This window comes from Giraffa tippelskirchi, chromosome X (genome assembly GCF_054371585.1).
Source record: "Giraffa tippelskirchi isolate mGirTip1 chromosome X, T2T-mGirTip1v1.2.pri, whole genome shotgun sequence".
Classification (NCBI taxonomy): Eukaryota; Metazoa; Chordata; class Mammalia; order Artiodactyla; family Giraffidae; genus Giraffa; species Giraffa tippelskirchi.
This window is the reverse complement of record NC_137289.1, coordinates 19,433,588-19,456,615: the sequence shown is the minus strand read 5'-3', so window position 1 is coordinate 19,456,615 and position 23,028 is coordinate 19,433,588. Positions and strand designations below refer to the sequence as shown.

At 38.7% G+C, this 23,028-nt stretch overlaps 1 protein-coding gene across 7 annotated transcripts in view; it reads right to left on the bottom strand.

Annotated features, from left to right (window-relative positions):
* Window positions 1–23,028, bottom strand: part of GPC3 (glypican 3) — a 531,061-nt gene that overhangs the window by 201,939 nt on the left and 306,094 nt on the right. For 4 of the 7 annotated variants that reach the window (XM_081563858.1, XM_081563855.1, XM_081563857.1 and 1 more), the window contains one exon: window positions 2,647–3,341. In XM_081563858.1, coding sequence (XP_081419984.1) covers window positions 2,647–3,341 — 695 coding nt within the window. Of the gene's footprint in view, window positions 1–2,642; window positions 3,342–8,667; window positions 10,846–11,165; window positions 11,642–23,028 lie in introns of those variants that run through there. The other 3 variants (XM_081563861.1, XM_081563860.1, XM_081563854.1) reach the window with 3 other exon arrangements.

The following is a 23,028-nucleotide window of genomic DNA, read 5'->3' as shown; positions in this document are numbered from 1 at the left end:
TTACTATAAAATATTTTCTCAGCAAATGTGTTTTAAATGGCTAACATTCTGAATGGGACAATTAGAGCAGCTCCGTAAGTAGCCATCCTGTGGGTTGCATCATTTTTTTGTTCTCCTTTCTAGTTTAATTCACCAAAGAAACCAATTACCCCTATCATTTCGTACTTGCAGAGTTTAAACACAGGGCTAAATGGCCCAATCTGCCCTTCACATTCTAGGTAAGCGATGGTTCAGAGTACACAGCAGCTGCACTGTATAGAAGGTAAGAGCATGAGTCAAGCAAGGCAACAAGCCAGGGTTGGAATCCCAGTTTTCCTACTGCCATTTAACTAGCTTTGATGTCTGGGCAAGGTATTTAGGCTCTCTGAAGTGAAGTGAAAGTAGCTCAGTCGTGTCTGACTCTTTGCGCCCCATGGACTATACAGTCCATGGAATTCTCCAGGCCAGAATACTGGAGTGGGTAGCCTTTCCCTTCTTCAGGGGATCCTGCCAACCCAGGGATCAAACCCAGGTCTCCCGCATTGCAGGCAGATTCTTTACCAGCTGAGCCACTAAACTTCATCTTGTTGCTGTGTGCAACCCCATGGACTGTAGCACGCCAGGCCTCCTTGTCCCTCACTATCTCTCTGAGTTTGCCCTAGTTCATATTCATTGCGTCGGTGATGCCGTCCAGCCATCTCATCCTCTGATGCCCTCTTCTCCTTCTACCCTTAATCTTTCCCAGTATCAGGGACTTTTCCAATGAGTCATCTGTGAGTGTCAGATGACCACAATACCGGAGCTTCAGCTTCAGCATCAGTCCTTCCAGTGAATATTCAGAGCTGATCTCTCTTAAGATTGACTGGTTTGAACTCCTTGCTGTTCAAGGGACTTTCAGGAGTCTGCTCCAGTACCACAGTTTGAAGGCATCAATTCTTTAGCATTCTGCCTTCTTTACAGTCCAGCTCTCACAACCGTTCGTGATCACTGGAAAGATCGTAGCCTTGACTATACAGACTTTTGTCAGCAGAGTAATGTCTCTGCTTTTCAACACACTGTCTAGGTTTGTCATAGCTTTCCTGCCAAGAAGCAATCATCTTCTGATTTCATGGCTGCAGTCACCGTCCGCAGTGATTTTGGAGCCCGAGAAGAGGAAATCTGTCACTACTTCCACCTTTTCCCCTTCTATTTTCCATGCAGTAATGGGGCCAGATGCCATGACCTTAGTTATTTTTAATATTTACTCTTAAGTTGGCTCTGAAGCTGGCTTCATCTACTCCTGTGTAAAATGGGGATAATATTAGGATCTATCCCATGGATTACTGAGACACAATATTATGTAAAATGGTCAGCAGAGCACTTCAAATGTGGTAGGATCCCAACAAGGCTAGTGTATTAGATGATTCTGCCACCTCCTTCAACAAAGATGGCAACATTCAGGAATCAGTCACTATAACCTTAGTGAGATCTAACTGATAGCTCTTGGCTGTATGTTCTTTTCTGTTTTGAAAAGTGTGTGCTCCTGTGGTTCTGAATGTGTGCATCCTGGCTTAGCAGGTACAATGTAACTAATAATGTCTGACTGAAACCAAGCAAGCTGCTCCCTCACAGAACTGTCCCACCCCATCACAAACACCATCAGGCTTACACTGGTATAAATCAAGGCTGCAAAAACAACTGTTGGAAAATATGAATGTTTTGCCTCATTCATTTGTAGCTTTAGTTAGTGGGTTCTAGCTGGGTTTCCTACTTTTAAAGTCACTACTCAAAATGCAAATCAAAACTAACATCACAAATCAACTACTCAAAATAGTAATGTGATATATATGATTAAGAGCACAAGAGTGAAATCAGAATCAGAGAAACTGGTGCTGCTGCTGCTGCTAAGTCGCTTCAGTCGTGTCTGACTCTGTGCGACCCCATAGACGGCAGCCCACCAGGCTCCGCCGTCCCTGGGATTCTCCAGGCAAGAATACTGGAGTGGGTTGCCATGTCCTTCTCCAGTGCATGAAAGGGAAAAGTGAAAGTGAAGTCGCTCAGTCGTGTCCGACTCTTAGCGACCCCATGGACTGTAGCCTACCAGGCTCCTCCGTCCATGGGATTTTCCAGGCAAGAGTACTGGAGTGGGGTGCCATTGCCTTCTCCGGAGAAACTGGTGATAACCTAATTAAAAGGACACCTGGTCAATTTGGGAATCATGGCTCTTTCATTAACTATAGCTGGGTGCCCTTGGTCAAGTTTCAGTTTCCCTGAGCTTCAGTTCCCTCATTTACAAAATGGAGATAGTAGCTCATACCCCACAGGGTTGTCAAGAATGTTGTGTTAACTAACAGCAGTGGTAATAATAACTAATAATTACTGAAGAACTGTAACCTATGTTACTCCCAGTGAAGAAGATATTCTTTTTATCCTTATTTTATCAATCATACAGAGCCTCATAACCAAGGTCCGAAAACAAGAAAGTAGGTGAAGCTAAAATGCAAAGCCAGGCTTTGGACTCTATAACCTGTGGATTTAATGCACTGCCCAGCTTTGTGAGGACATTCAGGCCCCCTATCATCCCTGCCCCTATTTTTCTTAGTTCTCTCCATCAGCACCCGCTACTGGCCATGCCACCATACCCCCAATAGAATCCAATTCCTTGGAAAACTGTAGAATGGTACTCACCGTGGTGATGAGCTTTCCTCCGTTCTTCTGGACATACTGGATGGAGTCATGGATCGTAGAGAAGAGACCAAGCAGGACATTTTCCATGTCGTAGATTCTGTACATGCCATTCACCAGTTCTTCCAGAGACAGGATGTATTCTCTCCAATACTTGTCAATCTCCACCACACCTGCCATACAGCCCTGCATGACCACATTGCAGTAGCCACCGCATGGCTTAACCATCATCAGTCCCTGGCAGTAAGAGCAGTACCACATTCTGGTGAGCATTCGGCCACAGTCCTTACTGAACTTCAGGTGATCCGTTGTGTTGATCACTTCAATTCCAAGATTCAGGGCCTGGAGGAAGATCCTAGTGACTTGCAGTGACTTGGAAACCTGGGTCATAATAAGCTTGGGGAAATTCCCAAATACTTTCAGGTCACGCCTTGCCCCTCGGAGGCACTCATTGATGTCTAAGGTGGACTCTGGAAGGCCTGGGTTCATTAGCTGGGTATAGATGACTGGAAACAGGCTGTCAAACAATTCATTGACCATGTCGTCCACGTTGATGTCAGAACCCAGGATGTAGAGAGATACATCAGTGAAAAATTCACCCACAAAGTCAAAAGCTTGTGGGGTCAGGCTCGGATAGTTGTTCTTGAACATGGCATTGGTGTAGTTCTTGGCGTGGCGAACAACAATTTCAAAGGCCTCTGCAAAATAAGAGATATAGAAATGTCCACAAATTAAAGCATGAAAATCCATTATTTAATTGAATTTGAGATTTCTCTATTGCTGTGGTGATTAAGGTCCCATTTGCCTTAAATAATTGACTTGTGTTTACTTCTGGCATTGCCTCTACTCCTGCAGTTGTTTGTTCCTATAAATCAGTTTTCCTTTCTGAACATGCAGTCCAAACCTTAATGTGCACATAAATTCTTAAACACACAAATTATATTTCAAATGACAAAAGTCAGGATTCAGTTAACATTCTGGCCTCTCATAAAAATATCGATTAAAAATTTGCTAAATAAGAAGTTCTTTTTCTCTCATTGATTTATTCAGTTAAAAAGAAACTGTATTTCAAGACATTCCATTTTTAGACAAAGATAAATATTTGACAACAAACCATATACTATATAAACTCACATAACGATTTAAGCCTGTTCATCTCTGGAGGAAAGGCAAGTTCTTAGCCAAGAATAAAAGCTATCACCAATTTAATCATTTTGGTAGATAACTTTAAACGGAGCTATCTGACAGATTGCCAGACCCGACAATGGAATTTATCCCCTAAATGGGTATCAGGATGAAAAAAACAAGGCATGTACTTATCTATACATTTGATACTGAAAATAACACCTCTGCTATTTGCAAGCTGAACTTCTGGAAGGATAATAGCTAAGCTTCCTTGGTAAGTTCGGCTTCCACATGGCTTGGAAGCCTTATCCACTCTACAGAGACTATGGGTTCAGGATTACATCTGCTGCCCCTTACCCTTGGCATAAGGCCTGATTAGTGTCACTGGTTTGAGAGAGAAAGTAATAATGTCACCACCCCATTTCCTCCAAACTGAAGCCCTCTAGACACAATTTATCCCAAATAATTCGAGTTCTGCATTACTTATGAGAGAAAGGAAAACAACAATAACAGATTTTTCAAGAAATAAGACATAGTTTAAAAACAAAAATCATCAAGTTTCCCAAGACTTTTAAAATTAACTTAGCACTTTCTTTGATTTTCTTCCAAAGAACAGAGGTCCACAAAAGATGTACCCCCAAATGATGCCATTTCGTGAGCCTTGAAAAATCAAATTATTACCATTTTCAGACTACCTAGAGAGACTGCATTCCAATTGCTCCTTGGGATCACTTAGCCAAACATCTCAGTCATCTGTGGCAGAAGTGAGTTCTAGGTTGTAGCACCACCATCTGCCCCAGATCCCTCACAAGGTAGAACATGCATACTAGATTCTTCCCTTGGGTTTATGACCATGCCCAGCAATGTTGAGCAGATGCCTGAGCAATTCTACTGGGTTTCCAAGCCCACTTGAGAAAGTTAATCTTCATTTTCATCAATTGCTAAATGTTCATTTGTGACTTTTGTTGTTCTTGGAAAGCTTATCTATAACAATCTCTTCTTAACCTCATACACTATTCTCAATCCTTGAACCAAAATATTGAATGAACTCAAGAGATTTTCTAATGCAATCCAAAGGATCAGTCAATTAATCCTTCAAAATCATCAGAAATTTGAAGAGTTAAAATTATTCATTAATTTTAGCTGCTGCTGCTGCTGCTGCTAAGTCGCTTCAGTCGTGTTCGACTCTGTGTGACCCCATAGACGGCAGCCCAGCAGGCTCCCCCGTCCCTGGGATTCTCCAGGCAAGAACACTGGAGTGGGTTGCCATTTCCTTCTCCAATGCATGAGAGTGAAAAGTGAAAGTGAAGTCGCTCAGTCGTGTCTGACTCTTCGCGACCCCATGGACTGCAGCCTACCAGGCTCCTCTGTCCATGGGAGTTTCCAGGCAAGAGTACTGGAGTGGGGTGCCATTGCCTTCTCTGAATTTTAGCTACCAATCCTTTATTAATACTAGACTCTGTGCTAGGTACTAGGGGTATATAAGTGCTAGGTAGATGGAGATAAATAATACACTATCCTTGTCTTGAAAGTATTTATAAGGTATGTGTGTGCATGCTAAGTTGCTTCAGTTATGTTCAACTCTTTGCAACCCCATGGACTGGAGCCCACCAGGCTCCTCTGTCCATGGGATTCTCCAGGCAAGAATACTGGAGTGGGTAGCCATTCCTACTTCAGGGGATCTTCCCAACCCGGGGATTGAACTCTGCATTGGCAAGCAGATTCTTTACCACTAGTGCCACCTGTTGTTGTTCAGTCGCTCAGTCGTGTCCGACTCTTTGTGACCCCATCAACTGCAGCACACCAGGCTCCCCTGTCCATCACCAACTCCTGGAGCTTGCTCAAACTCATGTCCATTGAGTCAGAGATACCATCCAACCATCTCATCCTCTGTCGGCCCCTTCTCCTCCTGCCTTCAATCTTTCCCAGCATCAGGGTCTTTTCAAATGATTCAGTTCTTCCTAACAGGTGGCCAAAGTATTGGAGCTTTGGCTTCAGCATCAGTCCTTCCAATGAATATTCAGGGTTGATTTCCTTTAGGACTGACTGATTGGATCTCCCTGCAGTCCAAGGGACTCTCAAGAGTCTTCTCCAATGCCACAGTTTAAAAGCATCAATTCTTCAATGCTCAGCCTTCTTTATGGTCCAGCTTTCACATCCATATATGACTACTGGTGGCTCAGTGCCACCTGGGAAGCCCTTAAATGCTATACCATATACCTTATAAGTGGGGCTTCCCTGGTGGCTCAGTGGTAAAGAATCTGCCTGCAATGCAGGAGTCACAGGAGACAGGAAATGCAGCTTCGATCCCTGGGTTGGGAGGATCCCCTGAGGAAGGGCATGGCAACCCACTCGAGTGTTCTCGCCTGGAGAATCCCACGGACAGAGAGCCTGGCAGGCTACAGTCTCTAGGGTCACAAAGAGTCAGACACGACTGTAGCGACTGAAAACGCATGCATAGCACTTACAAAGCATTTCTAAGTATATTATAATATCCACTTTTTACCACAATCTTCTGAGTTTGGTTTTGCAATCCCTACTTTATAGATGATGAAATTGAGGCAAGCAGATTTTAAGCATTTCCCCACAGTCAGGCAAAGCAGAAGTAGTCAACTCAAACTACTGTCTCCCAGAAATTGTTTCACTATAGCTGCCCTCAGCCGTATGGCTAAACACACACATTCTCAAAAATCTTTGAAAGTCAAGTTCATTTTTAAGCTCATTATATTTCTGTTGGCTTCTCTTCTCCGAATGGAAAAGTACTGGGAGAAATTGCAGCTAAAGCCAATTGTACTTTCACCTTTGTCTTGGGGCTGCATGAAGTCAGAGAAGGAAGACGGCTGCTGAGATGCTACCCTGTGGATCTTAGTCATCAAAACTACCCTAAAATGAATTCTCTACAAGGCAAATTTCATTTTTGGCACAGTGCATTTATTCTCTAATGTGCAAGATATATGACAGTGAAATTCGATACACTATATGCCATAACTGTTTTAAGTTTCTGTGACTAGCACTGCTGGATCAATAGGAAAAGAAAATTATAAAAGATCATGAACTCTTCTCCAGAAATAATAACAACAACACATATTGCAGGGGGAAAGGGCTAGGGGTTCATATTCAACCTCAAACTCACATGTGCTCCCTGCTCCAACTTTCACAGCTCAGAATTCACTTAGCACATCTCTGGGTTTTACCCAACCCCCTTACTTCTATATCACAGAACAACAGCCCAAACCATAACTACTCAAGCAAAGACTCCTTGGGGATTTATAGGAACCAACACTAGGTGAAAAGTGATGCTCAGCTTGAAGTTGCCAACTTGAGGTTTCCTGAAATGAAGCCAAGAGCTAGAATTACTGCAAAAAATGTCCAGCCCACTGATTTTTTGGTCAGATAATAATGTACACTTACGCTAGGGGAGGTTTTCCTCTGTCTCTTTCCTGGGAAAATGTCAAGCAGTATATCCAGGAAAAATTGGAACAATGTAAAATCAGAGATAGTATGAAAAATTTGTCACCAAACAGAAAACATTCTATTTTTAACACTACATAGAAAGATAGATGATACAGATAAATACATCTAATAAATTAATACACATCCAAATATAGCAAGGTTTCTAGATTTACTAATGCCCCTATCAATATCCAGGTCACCTGTTTTGGACACACTCTACTGTTATCAACTTCTTTCTTAAATTATGTTGCTCCAAAAGGGACACAACTCTCCAATATGGTTTGATATGTAAAGTGTGCAATCAAACTATCGCCTCTCTTTAAACTAATCAGTAACTTCTCCCCTATTCCAACCCAGGACATATATCCTATCACCAGAGCAAAATGACTGTCCTTAGTACTTGGTGCAGATGTTTCTTCATTCAGACCCAGACCAAAAAAAAAATGTGCTTTCAAGGGTCTTTTCAGTAGAAGACCAGATTTTTTTTTTTTTTAAAGGAGACTATACTTGCAGTTTGGAGAGAGGAATAAATAAACTATTGAGTTCCCTTCAAGGCCTCAGGAATAAAGCAGTCTTATAGAGGCAAGTTACTTTTCTCAAGGTAGTTTTTCCAGCATTGTAAGAATGGCAAAGACTTCATAAGAACTTTTTAAATTTCTAGAATAAATGTCACACAATGGGTTGGACTGCAAACAGTCTTTGTTTTCAAACACAGGTACCTCAATGTAAAAAGAAAACTGACATTTATGAGATACTTGTAAAGTACATGCCTGGATCTATGATTAACCTGTTCACATATGTTCTGTTATTTAAATTTAACACAACCCTATGTATTTAGAACTATTTTTGACTGGTGAGGATATTGAGGTTCAGACAGATTAAGTGACTCAGACAAGATAGTGTCTCTAGATGAATACCATGGCTTGAATTTGAATGTAGTCATTCTTAACACCAATATCCCTGCTAATTCCACAACATGCTCCAGTCTTGAAAACTGGACATTGGGAGACTTCTGGTTTTAGCTACAACATGTAAAGAGATTGGAAATTATAAATTGTCATTCCCATTCTCTACAAGATAATAATGAACAAACTGAAAATCAATTATTCTTAGACTCCTCAGGGAACTGAGGTCACAAGGCAAACTGTTACCTTGAAATCTGGAAAGAGAGGCAAATACAGAGAACCACAGCTGAGATCTGCTAACCTGGAGCAGACACCACTGAAGCCATAAACTACTCAGAACACTTACACAGTAATTCAGACAAATTGCTAGAGGCTGAATGGGAACTGACTTTAGAGTTAAAAACTCTTGGGTACCCAATTTTGTGGGTCTCCCACATTCCCATGGGATTTACTTCAAGAAAACATACAGAGTTCTCATGGTTAAGATCTAAGAAAAATCTTGTTTTTTTGGCAGAGGAAAAGTAATAATTTAGAAATATACCATGAGCATTCTCCATAACAAACGCCTGTTTGCCAAGGGACACAACTTTACCAGAGCCGAATAAACCTAGAAGAAGGGGCAGTTAGACAACTCCAGTCCCCTCTAGCCGTTCTGTAACACCTAAAGGGAGGGAAAAAAGGCTGAAAAAAATTATGAGGGTTATAGTCCATGGACTTAAGCCCACTAAAAGACTGATTAATTGTAATATTATACATCACTTCAACTCCCCCCATACATTACCATCAGAAAGACATAGATCCTATTTCAGAAGGAGTTCTTAGAGAAACCCACCAAAAATAGGTGAAAAAAAAAATAGACACCAGAGGAAACTAAAGGCTCTGGCATCTATGACTGCAGCAAACAATAAATAGCCCAACTCCAAATCACATTAACATAAAACTTCACACTAAAAGTCTAATTACCTCAGTTCCTACTACCCAATATCATATTCTGCTTTTAACAAACAATTGTAAGCCATGCAAAAAGGAAAAAAAACAAAAACCCAACAGTCTGAAGAGACAAAGCAGTTATCATAGCCACACTCAGATATGGCACAGATTTTGGAAATATCAGACACAGGATTTAAAATAACTAGCATTAATATGTTAAGAGCTCTAATAGAATAAGTGGACAACACACAAGAACATATGGATAATGTAAATACACAGACAGAAATGCCAAGAAATATTAAAAGGAAATGCTAGCAATCAAAAACACAAACAGAAATGAAGTATGCCTTTCATGGTCTTATCAGTATACTGGAAATGACCAAGGAAAGAACCAATGAGCTTAAAGAAATGGTGATAGAAACTTCCCAAATGAAAATATGGAGAGAAAAAAACAAACAAGACACAAAAAAGAACATCCAAGAACTGTGGGACAAATCAAAAGCTGTAAAATATGTATAATTGCAATTCTAGAAAGAGAAGAAAGCCAAAAGAGAGCAAAAGAAATATTTGAGGAAATGATACCAAAAATTTCACAAAATTCATAATAGATACCATCCACAGATCCATGAAACTCAGACAATTACAAGCAGGTTGAATACCAAAGTACCTACTCCAAGGCATATCATATTCAAATGGTAAAAAATCAAAGACAAAGAGAAAATCTTCTAAGAAGGCAGAGGAAGAAAAAAACCATCTTACCTATAGAGGAACAGGATAAGAATTACACTGAACATCTTATCAGAAATCATGCAAGAAAGAAGAGAGTAGAAGGAAATATCTTGCATTGAAAGAAAAAACAACAACCTAGAATTCTCTTTCCAGCAAAATTATCATCAAAAAGGAAAACAAAAAAACTTTCTCAGACAAACAAGAATAGAAGAAATTTGTCATCAGTAGACATGGCTTGCAAAAAAATGTTAAAAATATGTTTTTCAGGAAAAGTATATAAGCCAGAAAATCAGATCTACATAAAGGAAGAGCATCAGAGAAGGAATATATATAAGGGCAAAATAAAACCTTTTCTTTTTAAAAAAAAAATTGATTTAACATATAACTTTGTTCAAAGCAATAACAGCAATAATACATTGGTGATTATAGTATATGGATAAGTAAAAGGAATATTATAAGGCACTCGAACTACCAGTGAAGCAATTTAGTGTAGACTTGAAAGTGGACTTAAAGTAGTTTAGAATGCATATTGCAAACTGGACAGGAACCACTAAAAATTTTAAAAATGAAGCATAATTGATAAACTTAAAGGGGAGAAAAAGATGGAATTATATATCTAAGGCTTCAATTAAAGCCTGAGAAGGCAAAAAAGAGAGGAAGATTAAAAATAACCAAAACAAATAATATGTTCAATAAACAAAAAGCATTTATAGATGATGAATATTAACACATTACCTCACTAATCACTTTAAATGTGAATGGTTTAAATACAAAAAGTAAAAGAGATGATCAGAATAAACATAAAAATAAAACCCAACTATAGATTGTCTAAGGTAACACATCTTCAATATAAAGATAGAGATAAAGGGATGAAGAAAGACATATCATACTAACACCAGATAGAAAAAACTGGAATAGCCAAATTAGTTTCAGAGCACACTTTGGAAGAAAGAATATTATCAGGAATAAAAAAGGGTGTCAATTCTCCAAAAAGACGTAATTCTTACATATACAAACCCACAATTATAGTTGGAGACATCAGCACCCATCTATCAATACCTAATAAATCCATCATGCAGAAACTGACTAAAGACATGGTTGAACTGATTAGCATCATCAATGAACTAGATCTAATTGACATTTATAGGATAATTCATCCATCAACAGCAGAATATACATTCTCAGGCTTACTTGGAACATTCAGCAAAACAGACCATAACACTTAGCCATAAAATACACCTTAACAAATTTAAAAGCACAGAAATCATACAAATAATGTTCTTAGCCCACAATGAATTTAAATTACAAGTCAATAACAGAAAGTGAAAGTGAAGTCGCTCAGTCATGTCCGACTTTGCGACCTCATGGACTGTAGCCTACCAGGCTGCTCCGTCCATGGAATTTTCCAGGCAAGAGTACTGGAGTGGGTTGCCATTGCCTTCTCCAGGGGATCTTCCCAACCTAGGGATTGAACCTGGGTCTGCCACATTGCAGCCAGACGCTTTACCCTCTGAACGACCAGGGAAGCCTACGGAAGGTATAAAGGGTCTCATAAAGAGAAAAAAGAATCCTGAAAAGCGGGGCGGTGCAAGGGACCACACAGTGGGCGCTCCCGCCCAGGGGTGCAGTCCTCCTCCTCCGCGCCAGTGCGTCGTCGGGCTCGGTAGCCCTCCTCACGACAGCTAACTTGCACGTCCTCCAGCCTGCCCGTCCCGGGCCCGGGGCCCCCGTCCGGGCGGGGGCGAGGAGGGGGGCAATAGGCCTCTTCAGGTAGGGTCCCGAACACGGCCCGAGGCGGGGCCCGGAAGGCGCCACTGAGGCCCGCGGCGCCCGGGGGCGGGGGCTGGCGGTTGCTCAGGAACCCGGCGGGTCAGAAGGTGACAGGGGGAGGAGGCAGCAGAAAGAAAGTTGGGGGGGGCGGGTTGGGAGGTACCGTCTCGCCCGCCAGCATAGACAGCTCTGCCAAACCTCCGACTTCCCCAGTCCCGCCGCTGCAGAGCGCCCTAGAGGGCGAGAAGGGAAGTCCACAAAGTGCTGGAGCAGAGGGGAGAAAATTCAAAACGAGTCTACTCAACCTCGTCTTGGTTCCAAGGCCCCCGCCATGGAGACCAGTATAGTGCGCAGCCAATAACAGAAAGGTAAGACAATATCCAGTCCTCTGCAAACTAAACAACACATTTCAATACAACATATGGGACAAAAAATGTCTTAAGAGAAATTTTTTAAAATGTTTAACTAAATGAAAATGACCATACAACTTACTGAAATTTGTGTGATGTAGCAAAAGCAGTGTTTAGAGGGAAATTTGTAGCATTGAATGCTTATATTAGAAAAGGAAAAAAGATCTCAGATCAATAATTTAAGATTTCACCAAACAAAACTAGAGAATTAAGAGCAATATAAATCTAAAGCAAGTAAAAGAAAACAAGTTATAAAAAATTAGAGCAAAATTCAGTGAAATTGAAAATAAACATCAATAGATAAATCCAAAGAAACAAAAAGCTAGTTCTTTGAAAAGATAAATAAAGTTTTAAAATATCTGGTCAGGCTAATCAAGAATAAAACAAAAGATACAATTTATTAATATTAGAAATGAAAGAGGAGTCATTAATAATCATATGGATATTAATAGGATAATATATGAATATTATGAACAACTCTATGTCCCAGGACTTGGTACAGTTGATAAAATGCACCACCAATTGCTTAAAAGACAAAAACCACCAAAACTTACAAAATGACAAATAGGCAAACTGAATTATTCTCTGTTCATCAGAAAAATTAAGTGATCAATTAATAAACTTCCAAAAGCAATGCAGGTCCAGATGGTTTTGCAGCTGAATTCTATCAAACATTTAAGGAAGAAAGAATACCAACTCTATACAATCTCTTCCAGGAAATACAAGCAGAGAGAACATTTCCTAATTCATTCTATGAGACCATCATTACCCTAAAACCAAAACCAGATAAAGGCATTACAAGAAAGGAAAGCTAGATACCAATATTTCTCACAAATATAAATGCAAAAACCCACAATAAAATATTATTAAATCAGTTCATGTAATCCATCATATTAATGGGCTATAAAGAAGAAAAATCATATGATGGTACCAATAGGTACAGAAAAAGCATTTACCAAAATCCAACACCATTCATGATAAAAACTCTCAGTTAACTAGAAATAGAGGGGAAATTTCTCTACTTGATAAAGTATATCCACAAGAAATTTACAGCTAATATCATACTTAATGGTGAGGAACTAGAGGCTTGCTCCTCAACTTAAGATCAGGGAACAAGGCAAGGATGTCCCTTTTAGTGCTTCTACTTAATATTGTATTTAGAGTCCTACCTAACACATTAAGACAAGGTGAAGAAATGGAAAGGAAAAAGATTGGAAAGGAAAAAATAAGCTGTCTTTGTTCAAAAATGACATGCTTGTTTATATAGATCATCACAAAGAATTGATATAAAACTCTGCTTGAATTAATAAGCTTATATAGCATGGTTGCAGGATACAAAGTTAATATACAGAAGTCAATTGTTTTCTATACACCAACAATGATGAACTGGTATTTCAAATGGAAAACACATATCATTTACATTAGCATCCCCAATGGAAAGCTTAGATGTAATTTTAATAAAATATGTATAAGAATAAGTGGAGAGATATTCTGTGTTCATGAATAGAAAGGCTCAATATTATTATGATGTAAATTCTTCCAAACATGATCTATACATTCCATGGAATACCAGTCAAAATCCTTGCAGGTTATTTTGTGGATAACAACACTAAAATTTATATGGAAAGGCAAAAGACCCAGAATAGACATCACAACACTGAAGAATTACAAAATCACAGGACTGGGACACCCAAGTTCAAGAATTTCTATAGGTTATTACAAGATAATGGCTATAATTCCCTGTGCTATACAGTATATCCTTGTTCCTTATCTATTTTATATATAGTACTTTGTGTCTACTAATCCCATACCCCTAGTTTGTACTGTGTCCCTTTCCTCTCCCCTTTGGTAATAATTTACAATGGAGTATAATCTGAAAAAAAAAACTGCATCACTGTGTTCTACACCTGAAACTAATACAATATTGAAAATTTTAAAAAGAAGAACTACCAGACAATCAAATTGTTAATTATTATTGTTTTCTCAAAGTGCCTGTACCCACAATCAGATACATGAGAAACATTGAGACCAAAATAAATTTTCAAAGAGGGAAAAGAAATTCTTATAAAGTTACATTAATTAAGATGGCATCAAGCAAAAGTGTTAGCCATGCAGTAGTGTCTGACTCTTTGCAACCCCATGGACTGTAGCCTGCCAGGCTCCTCTGTCCACGGAATTCTCCAGGCAAGAATACTGGTTGGGTTGCCATGCCTTCCTCCAGGGATCTTCCCAATGCAGAGCTTGAACCTGAGTCTTTTCTGTCTCCTGCGTTGCAGGCAGATTCTTCACTGTTTGAGCCACCAGGGAAGCCCCCAAGACAACAGAGTGTTAGCAAAAGAATAAAGAAATAGATCAATGGAACTGAATACAAAACCTCGAAATAGACTGACAAAAAGAAGAAAAGCAATTCAATGAAAAAAGGATAGTCTTAACAAATAGTTCTGAAACAACTAGACACTTATATGCAAAGAAATAAATCTTAGATACAGACCTTACACTCTTCATAAAAATTAACTCAAAAAGGACTGTAGACCTAAATATAAATTATAAAACTTGTAGATGATAACATGAGAAAAGATCTTGATTACTCTGAGTTTAGCAATAAGGTTTTAGATAGACTATCAAAAGTACAATACATGAAATAAACAATTGATAAGCTGGAATTTATTAAAATTTAGAACATTTGTTTTGTTAAAAGAATGAAGAGACAAACATCTGTTAGGAGAATGGAAAAACAAATCACAGCCTGTGAGAAAATATTTGCAAAATATATCTGATAAAGTGCTTATACCCCAAATAAACAAAGAACTGTTAAAATTTAACAATAAAAAGCCAATTCATTTAAAAATGGACAAAATATCTGAACAAACATCTCATCAATGAAAATATGTAGATGGAAAATAAGCATGAGAAAATATGCTCAATATCTTATGCCATTAGGGAATTGCAAACTAAGCCAACAATGAGATACCAATACACAGCTATTAGAATGGCTAAAATCCTTAACACTGACAATACCAAATGCTGACAAAGATGCAGCACAACATTGCTGATGGGAATGCAAAGTAGCAAAGTCATTTTAGAAGACAGTTTGATAGTTTATTACAAATAAAATTATGATCCAGCAATTGTGCTCCTAGAAATCTGTTGGATCAAATTGAAAACAAGTTCACACAAAAAGCTATGCATGAATGTTTATAGAGTCTTTATTTATATTCAACTAGAAACAAGCAAGATACCCTTCAAAGGATAAACAGTGGTGTATCCACACAATGGAATACTATTTAGCAATAAAAAGAAATGAGCTATCAAGCCACAAAGAGACTTGGAAGAGTCTTAGATCATTTATTGCTAAGTAAAAGAAGCCAGTTTTGAAAAGTTGTATACTATATGATTCCAACTATTTGGCATTCTGGAAAAGGCAAAACTATTGGCAAACTACGATCAGTAACCAGGGATTTGAGGGTGGTGGAGAGGCAGGGAGAAAGTAAATAGGTGAAGCACAAATATTATTAGAATGGTAACAGAGTTCTGTATGATATACTAATAGAGGATACAAGACATAATGCATTTGTTAAAACCCACAGAACTGTGAAACAGAGTAAATTTTAAAGTAAACTATGGACTTCAGTAAATAATAATATCAACAATCAATAATTACAAGAAACATAACATATTAATGCTAATAATATTAATAATAGAGGAAACTATGTGCAGGGAAATGGAAGCAAATAGGACCTCTGTATTATCTGCTTGACTTTTGTTTAAATGTAAAACTGTTCTTTAAAAAAGTCTACTAACTTTTCAAATGAGAAAAACTGAACCTTGGAAATTAGTACTTGATGGAACTAGTGACTAGAACCACTGAAAAGTGTTAACTGACTCCTTCTGTTCAATCTGCTTTGGCATTTCTTTCAAGAGTTAGGGAGTTTTATCATACAAATAGATGCCATATGGCGTCAATGTAATTTTAATTGGAAAAACCACTGGAAAAAGTTAATGGACCAAAACACCCAAATAGGTAACACATTTTAATGCTACTTTTGAATATTGAATGATTTTTTAAAAAAAAATCAACCACATAAAAATACAAGTTTAGGTGGTAAGAAAGGCTCCCACATTTTTCACAGTATCTAATATAGAGGATACTAGAAGTTCTGTTGCAATTTCTATTGAAATTTTCTGGAATTTTATGCTCCGCATTAATTTAGACAGAATTGACAAGCTTAGAAATAAGTTGCTATTACACATGAACCATTGGCTGGTGCAGGTCTATGACCAGACTGTAGATGCATGTAGCCTTACAATCTAAGTCTCACATGCTAGACTTCTAAATATCAATACAAGGTACATGAACTGGAAATAAATAGATAAATGAAAGAAAACATGAAGGAAACATATTTTAAGGGCCATTATATATATCATTTCATAGATAGATGGATAGATAGATACATAGATACGATCAATTTTCCCCCAAAGACTATTCCAGACCAGAGAAGACAGTTAAAATGATTCACTCAAAGGATCTCCAGAGACAAAGATGAATATCGATAGCTACTAGGAAATTTATGACTCTTGGCAACAGTTGACCAACTTTTGCCCCATTAGCCCAATTAGTTCTTATTCTTCACCCTCCATTAGCTTTTCTGAAAAACTACTTTGTTTTAACCTTCTGTACATTCTGATTCATGTAGTCAATCCTTTTTCTCTCTTCACATATGTTGGTTGAAAGCATACACCAAATTTGTGGTCTACCTCTATCAAGCATAGTAAACTTCATGTCATGCATTTTGTGTCACAACCCTAGTCCTCGCTCTATCTTACTTCCCTACCTGTATTTTTCCCTTTGCCTAATTGTTCCCAAGTATTTTAGTTGCATTGGATCTTGCTTTTACTATGTGCCCTTTTGTAGAGTACTTTAAACTCTTTTCAGGAGAAGGTGGGATATAAATAAATATGTAGGTAGATAAATAAAGAGAAGGAGAAAAAGAGCAGCTATACCTACTATTTCAAGACAAAATATTATTTCGACAATGTATTCTCATGAGTTTTAGTTTTAGTAGCAATGATAGCAATGTTTGTATTCATAAATGCCAGACACTTCCCAGGGGCTCATTAGCAGCCCAACACTGTCTTCCCTTACAGTTGTCAGGGCCTGAGATTCAATCTGCATACATGATCCTTTCAAAACCTTTTATCTTTCTGCCCTTCTACTATATCTTAAAACACTGGTCAAGTATATATAACAATATTAAAATTGGGTAGGCATGAACAAGGCTGACTTCACCATGGCTTGGAATATGTCTGTTTTCACATTGGATTCAGGAACAAGCCACCTTTGAGAAATCAGGAAAGTGGCTTAATAGAAGAATATAAGCGAATTCCAGATGTTGACTTTAAGAATAATTTCTCCTGAAACTCATTTTACTGTGGACACACCAAGAGTAATGCTGATTCTTATGTGATAATCTTGTGGTTCAGGTTTTTCATGCTAGACCATATCTTGCCCTTCATCTTGGTGAGTAAGTTCTAAGATTCAAGTTTTAGTCTTTTTTTTTCATTTTTCTGTCTCCCATGCTTTCACTTGAAGAAGCCAATCCTTGATTAATTAGGAAATATTCTTACATATTCAAGGTTGCCGTGGCTAATAAATGACTCCTACAAAAAGAGGCATCAGGATCATGTTCTTAGATCTTGTAGTTTACTGTTTACAACGGAAAGCCTGACAGTATCCAAGGAAGTCAAGTTTTGTATGTAGTTCCTCCCAGAATACACAATTACTTTATTAAAGTCCCCAGAGCTCACCAAATCATTCTACTTAACTAAAATATTTTAGTAAAAATAAAATTTTCCCCCACAATAGAGTTTATGGGACATGGATCGCTCCAAACAAACAGTCACAAGAATGGTTTATGTCCTAGCCAAACAAAAAAAATCACAAAGACATTCTAGGTTTGGTTATTATCTTCTCAGCTTGTGAAATTTTCTTTTTGTGACCAATTACATTCAAGGGAGTAGATCTGATAGAGTACCTGAAGAACTATGGACAGAGGTTCATCACACTGTACAGGAGGCAGTAATCAAGACCATCCCCAAGAAAAAGAAAGGTAAAATGTTTGTCTGATGAGGCCTTACAAATAGCTGAGAAAAGAAAAGATGCAAAAGGCTAAGGTGAAAAGGAAAGCTATACCCATTTGAATGCAGAGTTCCAAAGAATAGCAAGGAGAGATAAGAAAGCCTTCCTCAGTGAGCAATGCAAAGAAATAGAGGAAAACAATAGAATGGGAAAGACTAGAGATCTCTCCAAGAAAATTAGAGATACCAAGGGAACATTTCATGCAAAGATGGGCTCAACAAAGGACAGAAACGGTATGGACCTAACAAAAGCAGAAGATGTTAAGAAGAGGTGGAAAGAATACACAGAAGAACTATACAAAAAAATCTTAATGACCCAGATAACCATGATGGTGTGATCCCTCACCTAGAGCCAAACATCCTGGAATGCGAAGTCAAGTGGGCCTTAGGAAGCATCACCATGAACAAAGCTAGTGGAGGTGATGGAATTCCAGCTAAGCTATTTCAAATCCTAAAAGATGATGCTGTGAAAGTGCTGCACTCAATATGCCAGCAAATTTGGAAAACTCAGCAGTGGCCACAGGACTGGAAAAGGTCAGTTTTCATTCTAATCCTAAAGAAAGGCAATGCCAAAGAATGTTCAAACTACCACACAACTGCACTCATCTCACACACTAGCAAAGTAATGCTCAAAATTCTCTAAGCCAGGCTTCAACAGTGCATGAACCATGAATTTCCAGATGTTCAAGCTGGATTTAGGAAAGGCAGAAGAACCAGAGATCAGATTGCCAACATCCGTTGGATCATAGAAAGACCAAGAGAGTTCCAGAAAACCATCTACTTCTGCTTTATTGACTATGCCAAAGCCTTTGACTGGATCACAACAAACTGTGGAAAATTCTTCAAGAGATGGGAATACCAGACCACCTGACCTGCTTCCCAAGAAATCTGTATGCAGGTCAAGAAGCAACAGTTAGAACTGGACATGGAACAACAGAGTGGTTCCAAATAGGAAAAGGAGAACGTCAAGGCTGTATATTGTCACCCTGCTTATTTAACTTATATGCAGAGTACATCACAAGAAATGCTTGGCTGGATAAAGCACAAGCTGGAATCAAGATTGCTGGGAGAAATATCAATAACCTCAGATATGCAGATGACACCACCCTTATGGCATAAAGCGAAGAAGAACTAAAGAGCCTCTTGATGAAAGTGAAAGAGGAGAGTGAAAAAGTTGGCTTAAAACTCAACATTCAGAAAACTAAGATCATGACATTCTGTCCCATCACTTCATGGCAAATAGATGGGGAAACAATGGAAACAGTGACAGATTTTATGGGGTTTTTTTTGGCTCTAAAACTGTAGATGGTGACTGCAGCCATAAACATAAAATACGCTTGCTCCTTGGGAGAAAAGTTATGACCAACCTAGACAGCATATTAAAAAGCAGAGACATTACTTTGCTGACAAAGGTCCATCTAGTCAAAGCTATGGTTTTTCCAGTACTCATGTATGAATGTGAGAGTTGGACTATAAAGAAAGCTGAGCACTGAAGAATTGATGCTTTTGAACTGTGGTGTTGGAGAAGACTGTTGCGAGTCCCTTGGACTGCAAGGAGATCCAACCAGTCCATCCTAAAGGAGATCAGCCATGAATATTCATTGGAAGGACTGATGCTGAAGCTGAAACTCCAATACTTTGACCACCTGATGCAAAGAACTGACTCATTTGAAAAGACCCTGATGCTGGGAAAGACTGAAGGCTGGAGGAGAAGGGGACAACAGAGGATGAGATGGTTGGATGGCATCACCAACGCAATGGACATGAGTTTAAGTAAGCTCCGGGAGTTGGTGATGGACAGGGAGGCCTGACATGCTGCAGTCCATGGGGTCAGAAAGAGTCGGACATGACTGAGCAGCTGAACTGAACTATAATTCCATGAATCAGGGATAAAGAGTTTCTGTACTTCCTACTGTTACTAACCATACATGAGGAAAATAAAAATAGTCTTTTATGGAACTACTGAATGAAAGATTTTGCTGAATAAAGATGGAATAGCTTCATTGAAAGGTTTAAATGCAAAGATTCTGGTAGTACCTTTATATAATAAAAACCTATATTTCTTTTCAATATACCATTATATATTGAAAAGAAAGAGCACAAGAAGGGGATTTTTCTGTTGATATTAGGACAATTAATGTATTTGTTTGATACAGTCTCACTCTTGTTTGCTCTTCTTTCCTCCTTTAACCACTTAGACACTAAATGAGCAACCTAAGAAAAGTTAATTGTCAGTAGTTTATGCAACAAAAGAGTCTGTCTGTAACCTGTTATTAGGAATTTCCATAGCACTTTATATTGCTCCAAGTGCTTCACAGCCAACACTTTAGTGACTATTAAAGGAACAGGCTCCTCTTCCCCATGGTTACTGGAAGAGGCAGTCCCATCCTCCTTCCTCTCACACTAACGAGAAGTACCAGATTTGAGTTGGTTTAAGTTTATTCACACACTCTGCCAAGGTCTTATTCACTCGTACACTCAACAAGTATTCATTCACAGAGCACTCTTTATAACTAGTTTTCACTTTTTACACATATAGAGCCAAAAGGCTATCGTCTCCTCTCAAGTGAAAGATAAGATAGATCTGGGATAGGAGTTTCCAAGCCTCAGAGGCTTGAGCTATGGCTTTTCCTGCTGAGCCATTAACATAGTCTCTCAAGATATGTGTCTGAACCACATTTCAATTTGTTTGAAACCTAAATTATCACAGGCCCCTGACATTATGTGAAGTCAACAACTTGCTAGAAAACTATTTAAAGACCATTTTCGAGGCATCTTACCTCTCTCATTAGATCAACTGCACTTGTATAAAATTACATTTTTTTCCACTTAACATTTACTGAATGTACACTATCTGCTGCACCTTGAATATACCAAGCAAACATGGTCCTTATGCCCTAGAGGCTTGCTGTAGCCAGCTGTGATAAACTACTGGATGGCCTATTTTCTTTGAAAAGCACAAAATACCTTATAGATAAAAAAGTAATTTTTGTTCCGAGAATACTATAGCTTAAGTATACATAGTATACATGGCAACACAATCACCATAACTGAAGTGTTGCATGCCCTTGCAGAGTTTTAACGTTTGTGTTCTCATTTACTTCTCCTCCTTCTCTATCATGGAAAGTGAATGTGTGTGTGTGTGCGTGTATCTGTATTTGTCTGTGTGTGTGCCCACACTCATGTATGCAAACCGTAGTGAAGGGAACTATTACTAGCCCACTTTCACAGCTGAGATAACTGAAACTATGACTGGCCATAAGTCATGGAACTATGCAGCAGTTGGTGACAGCAACAAAACACAGGACTCCTGACTATCTGTGCGATGTTTTTGCCATTATTACTATCTCCTTCCAAGGAAACTATTGCATAGCACTTAAAGATTAGTTTTATGTGTAGTAAGAATGAGCATCTTCTTACTATATACTTTGAAAAACATAAAATACCTCATAGATATGAAACACTGCAGTGTTTCATGTATTATCAGAACCCTCCTATGAGGTGAGTATATTATTATCTCCATTTTAAAAATGAGAAAACTGAGGCACAGAGAGATTAAGTAACTTACCAAAGGATATATAGTCAGTAAGTAGAAAAGCCAAGGTTTGAATTCAAGCACTTTGACCCCAGAGCTTACACACTAAAACACTATGCAATAATTCCTTGAGGTATGAGTAGCTTGCTTTACCTTTTTTTCCCCTCTTGGTTCAACGCTAAAAAATATTTCAGCTGTTTGGCTATCCTGGGTTTCCAGGATATCTCAGGAAAATAACTTTATAACTTGGGTAGGATGTGAGAACAAGGCAAAAGTCTGAATGATTCCAACTACTTACAGAGAACAATAATTCCCCAGAAACACATAGCCTGGAGTGCCTTATAGCCACAATGAAATGGAAATTATAAGAAAATAAGAGAAAAAGGTCAATACTGTGCATTTCCTTGGGATTATAGATACGGGTATGAAATCTTAGAGCTCTCAGCTCTAATCATAAAACTATGGTATTTAATTGAAAAGCTAGCCTTTGCAAAAAGGCCAGGCCCTCCCTGAGCCCACAGTTCCTTCAAAGTGCCACTGGCAGAGACAGGATTCAAGGGCCAGGATCTTGACAGTTTCTTGGGAATCAGCCTCCTGCAGGACACTCCAGCTCAGGCAACACAGGGAAGGTGAGGGCTGGCTTGATAAACTCGGGGGAGAACACTGCTCGGGGGAACTCAACGGGCTCTGGGAGTGGCCAAAGACTTGGCAGGGAGGTCGGAATCACAACAGTGACTTCAGCTGAATTCAAAGGCAGGGAGGAAGGCAAGGAACGCCAGCAAAGGTCAACCACGTGGCTTTCCCCTGAGCTTGTTAAAGGAGGGAATATTTCACTTTAGCAAGCTGCTATTATATTCTATAAACTTTATAAAATGCTTTTTGCCTCCACATTAGAACTGACTCACACTGTGTGTGCATCTGGTATGTGTCTATGTGAAAGAATGGGGTAGGAGAAGCGGTGGATCTATAGGATTAAGGTTAGAACCTGACCAAAAAAAAAGCCAGCGGGTAGAAAAAAATTATAGTAATATCTGAAGACGTCCCTGGTGAAGCTGGGCAAGGTAGCCTATGTTTCCCTCAGATTCTCAAGGACATCAAGGCACTGGAGCAACCACTATGATCTGCAATTATGACTTGACTGCCGGCTGCTTTGATAAATGCTGGATGCTTCTCAAGAAGTCAAAAAATGTTTACATGCAAAAAGAGAAGTGTTTCGCAATTTACTTAGCAGCAAGGACCTAAATTCTTCCTTCAGGAAAAAGTTGAGAGTAAGTAAATGTGACTCCATGGACATTCTCATGAAGTACTTTTCTTTCTTCTAAAAATAGATGCTTGATAATCTCTTTTTTGACATTATCTTTCTTTTGTTTAACAAGAAAATTATTGTTATGTA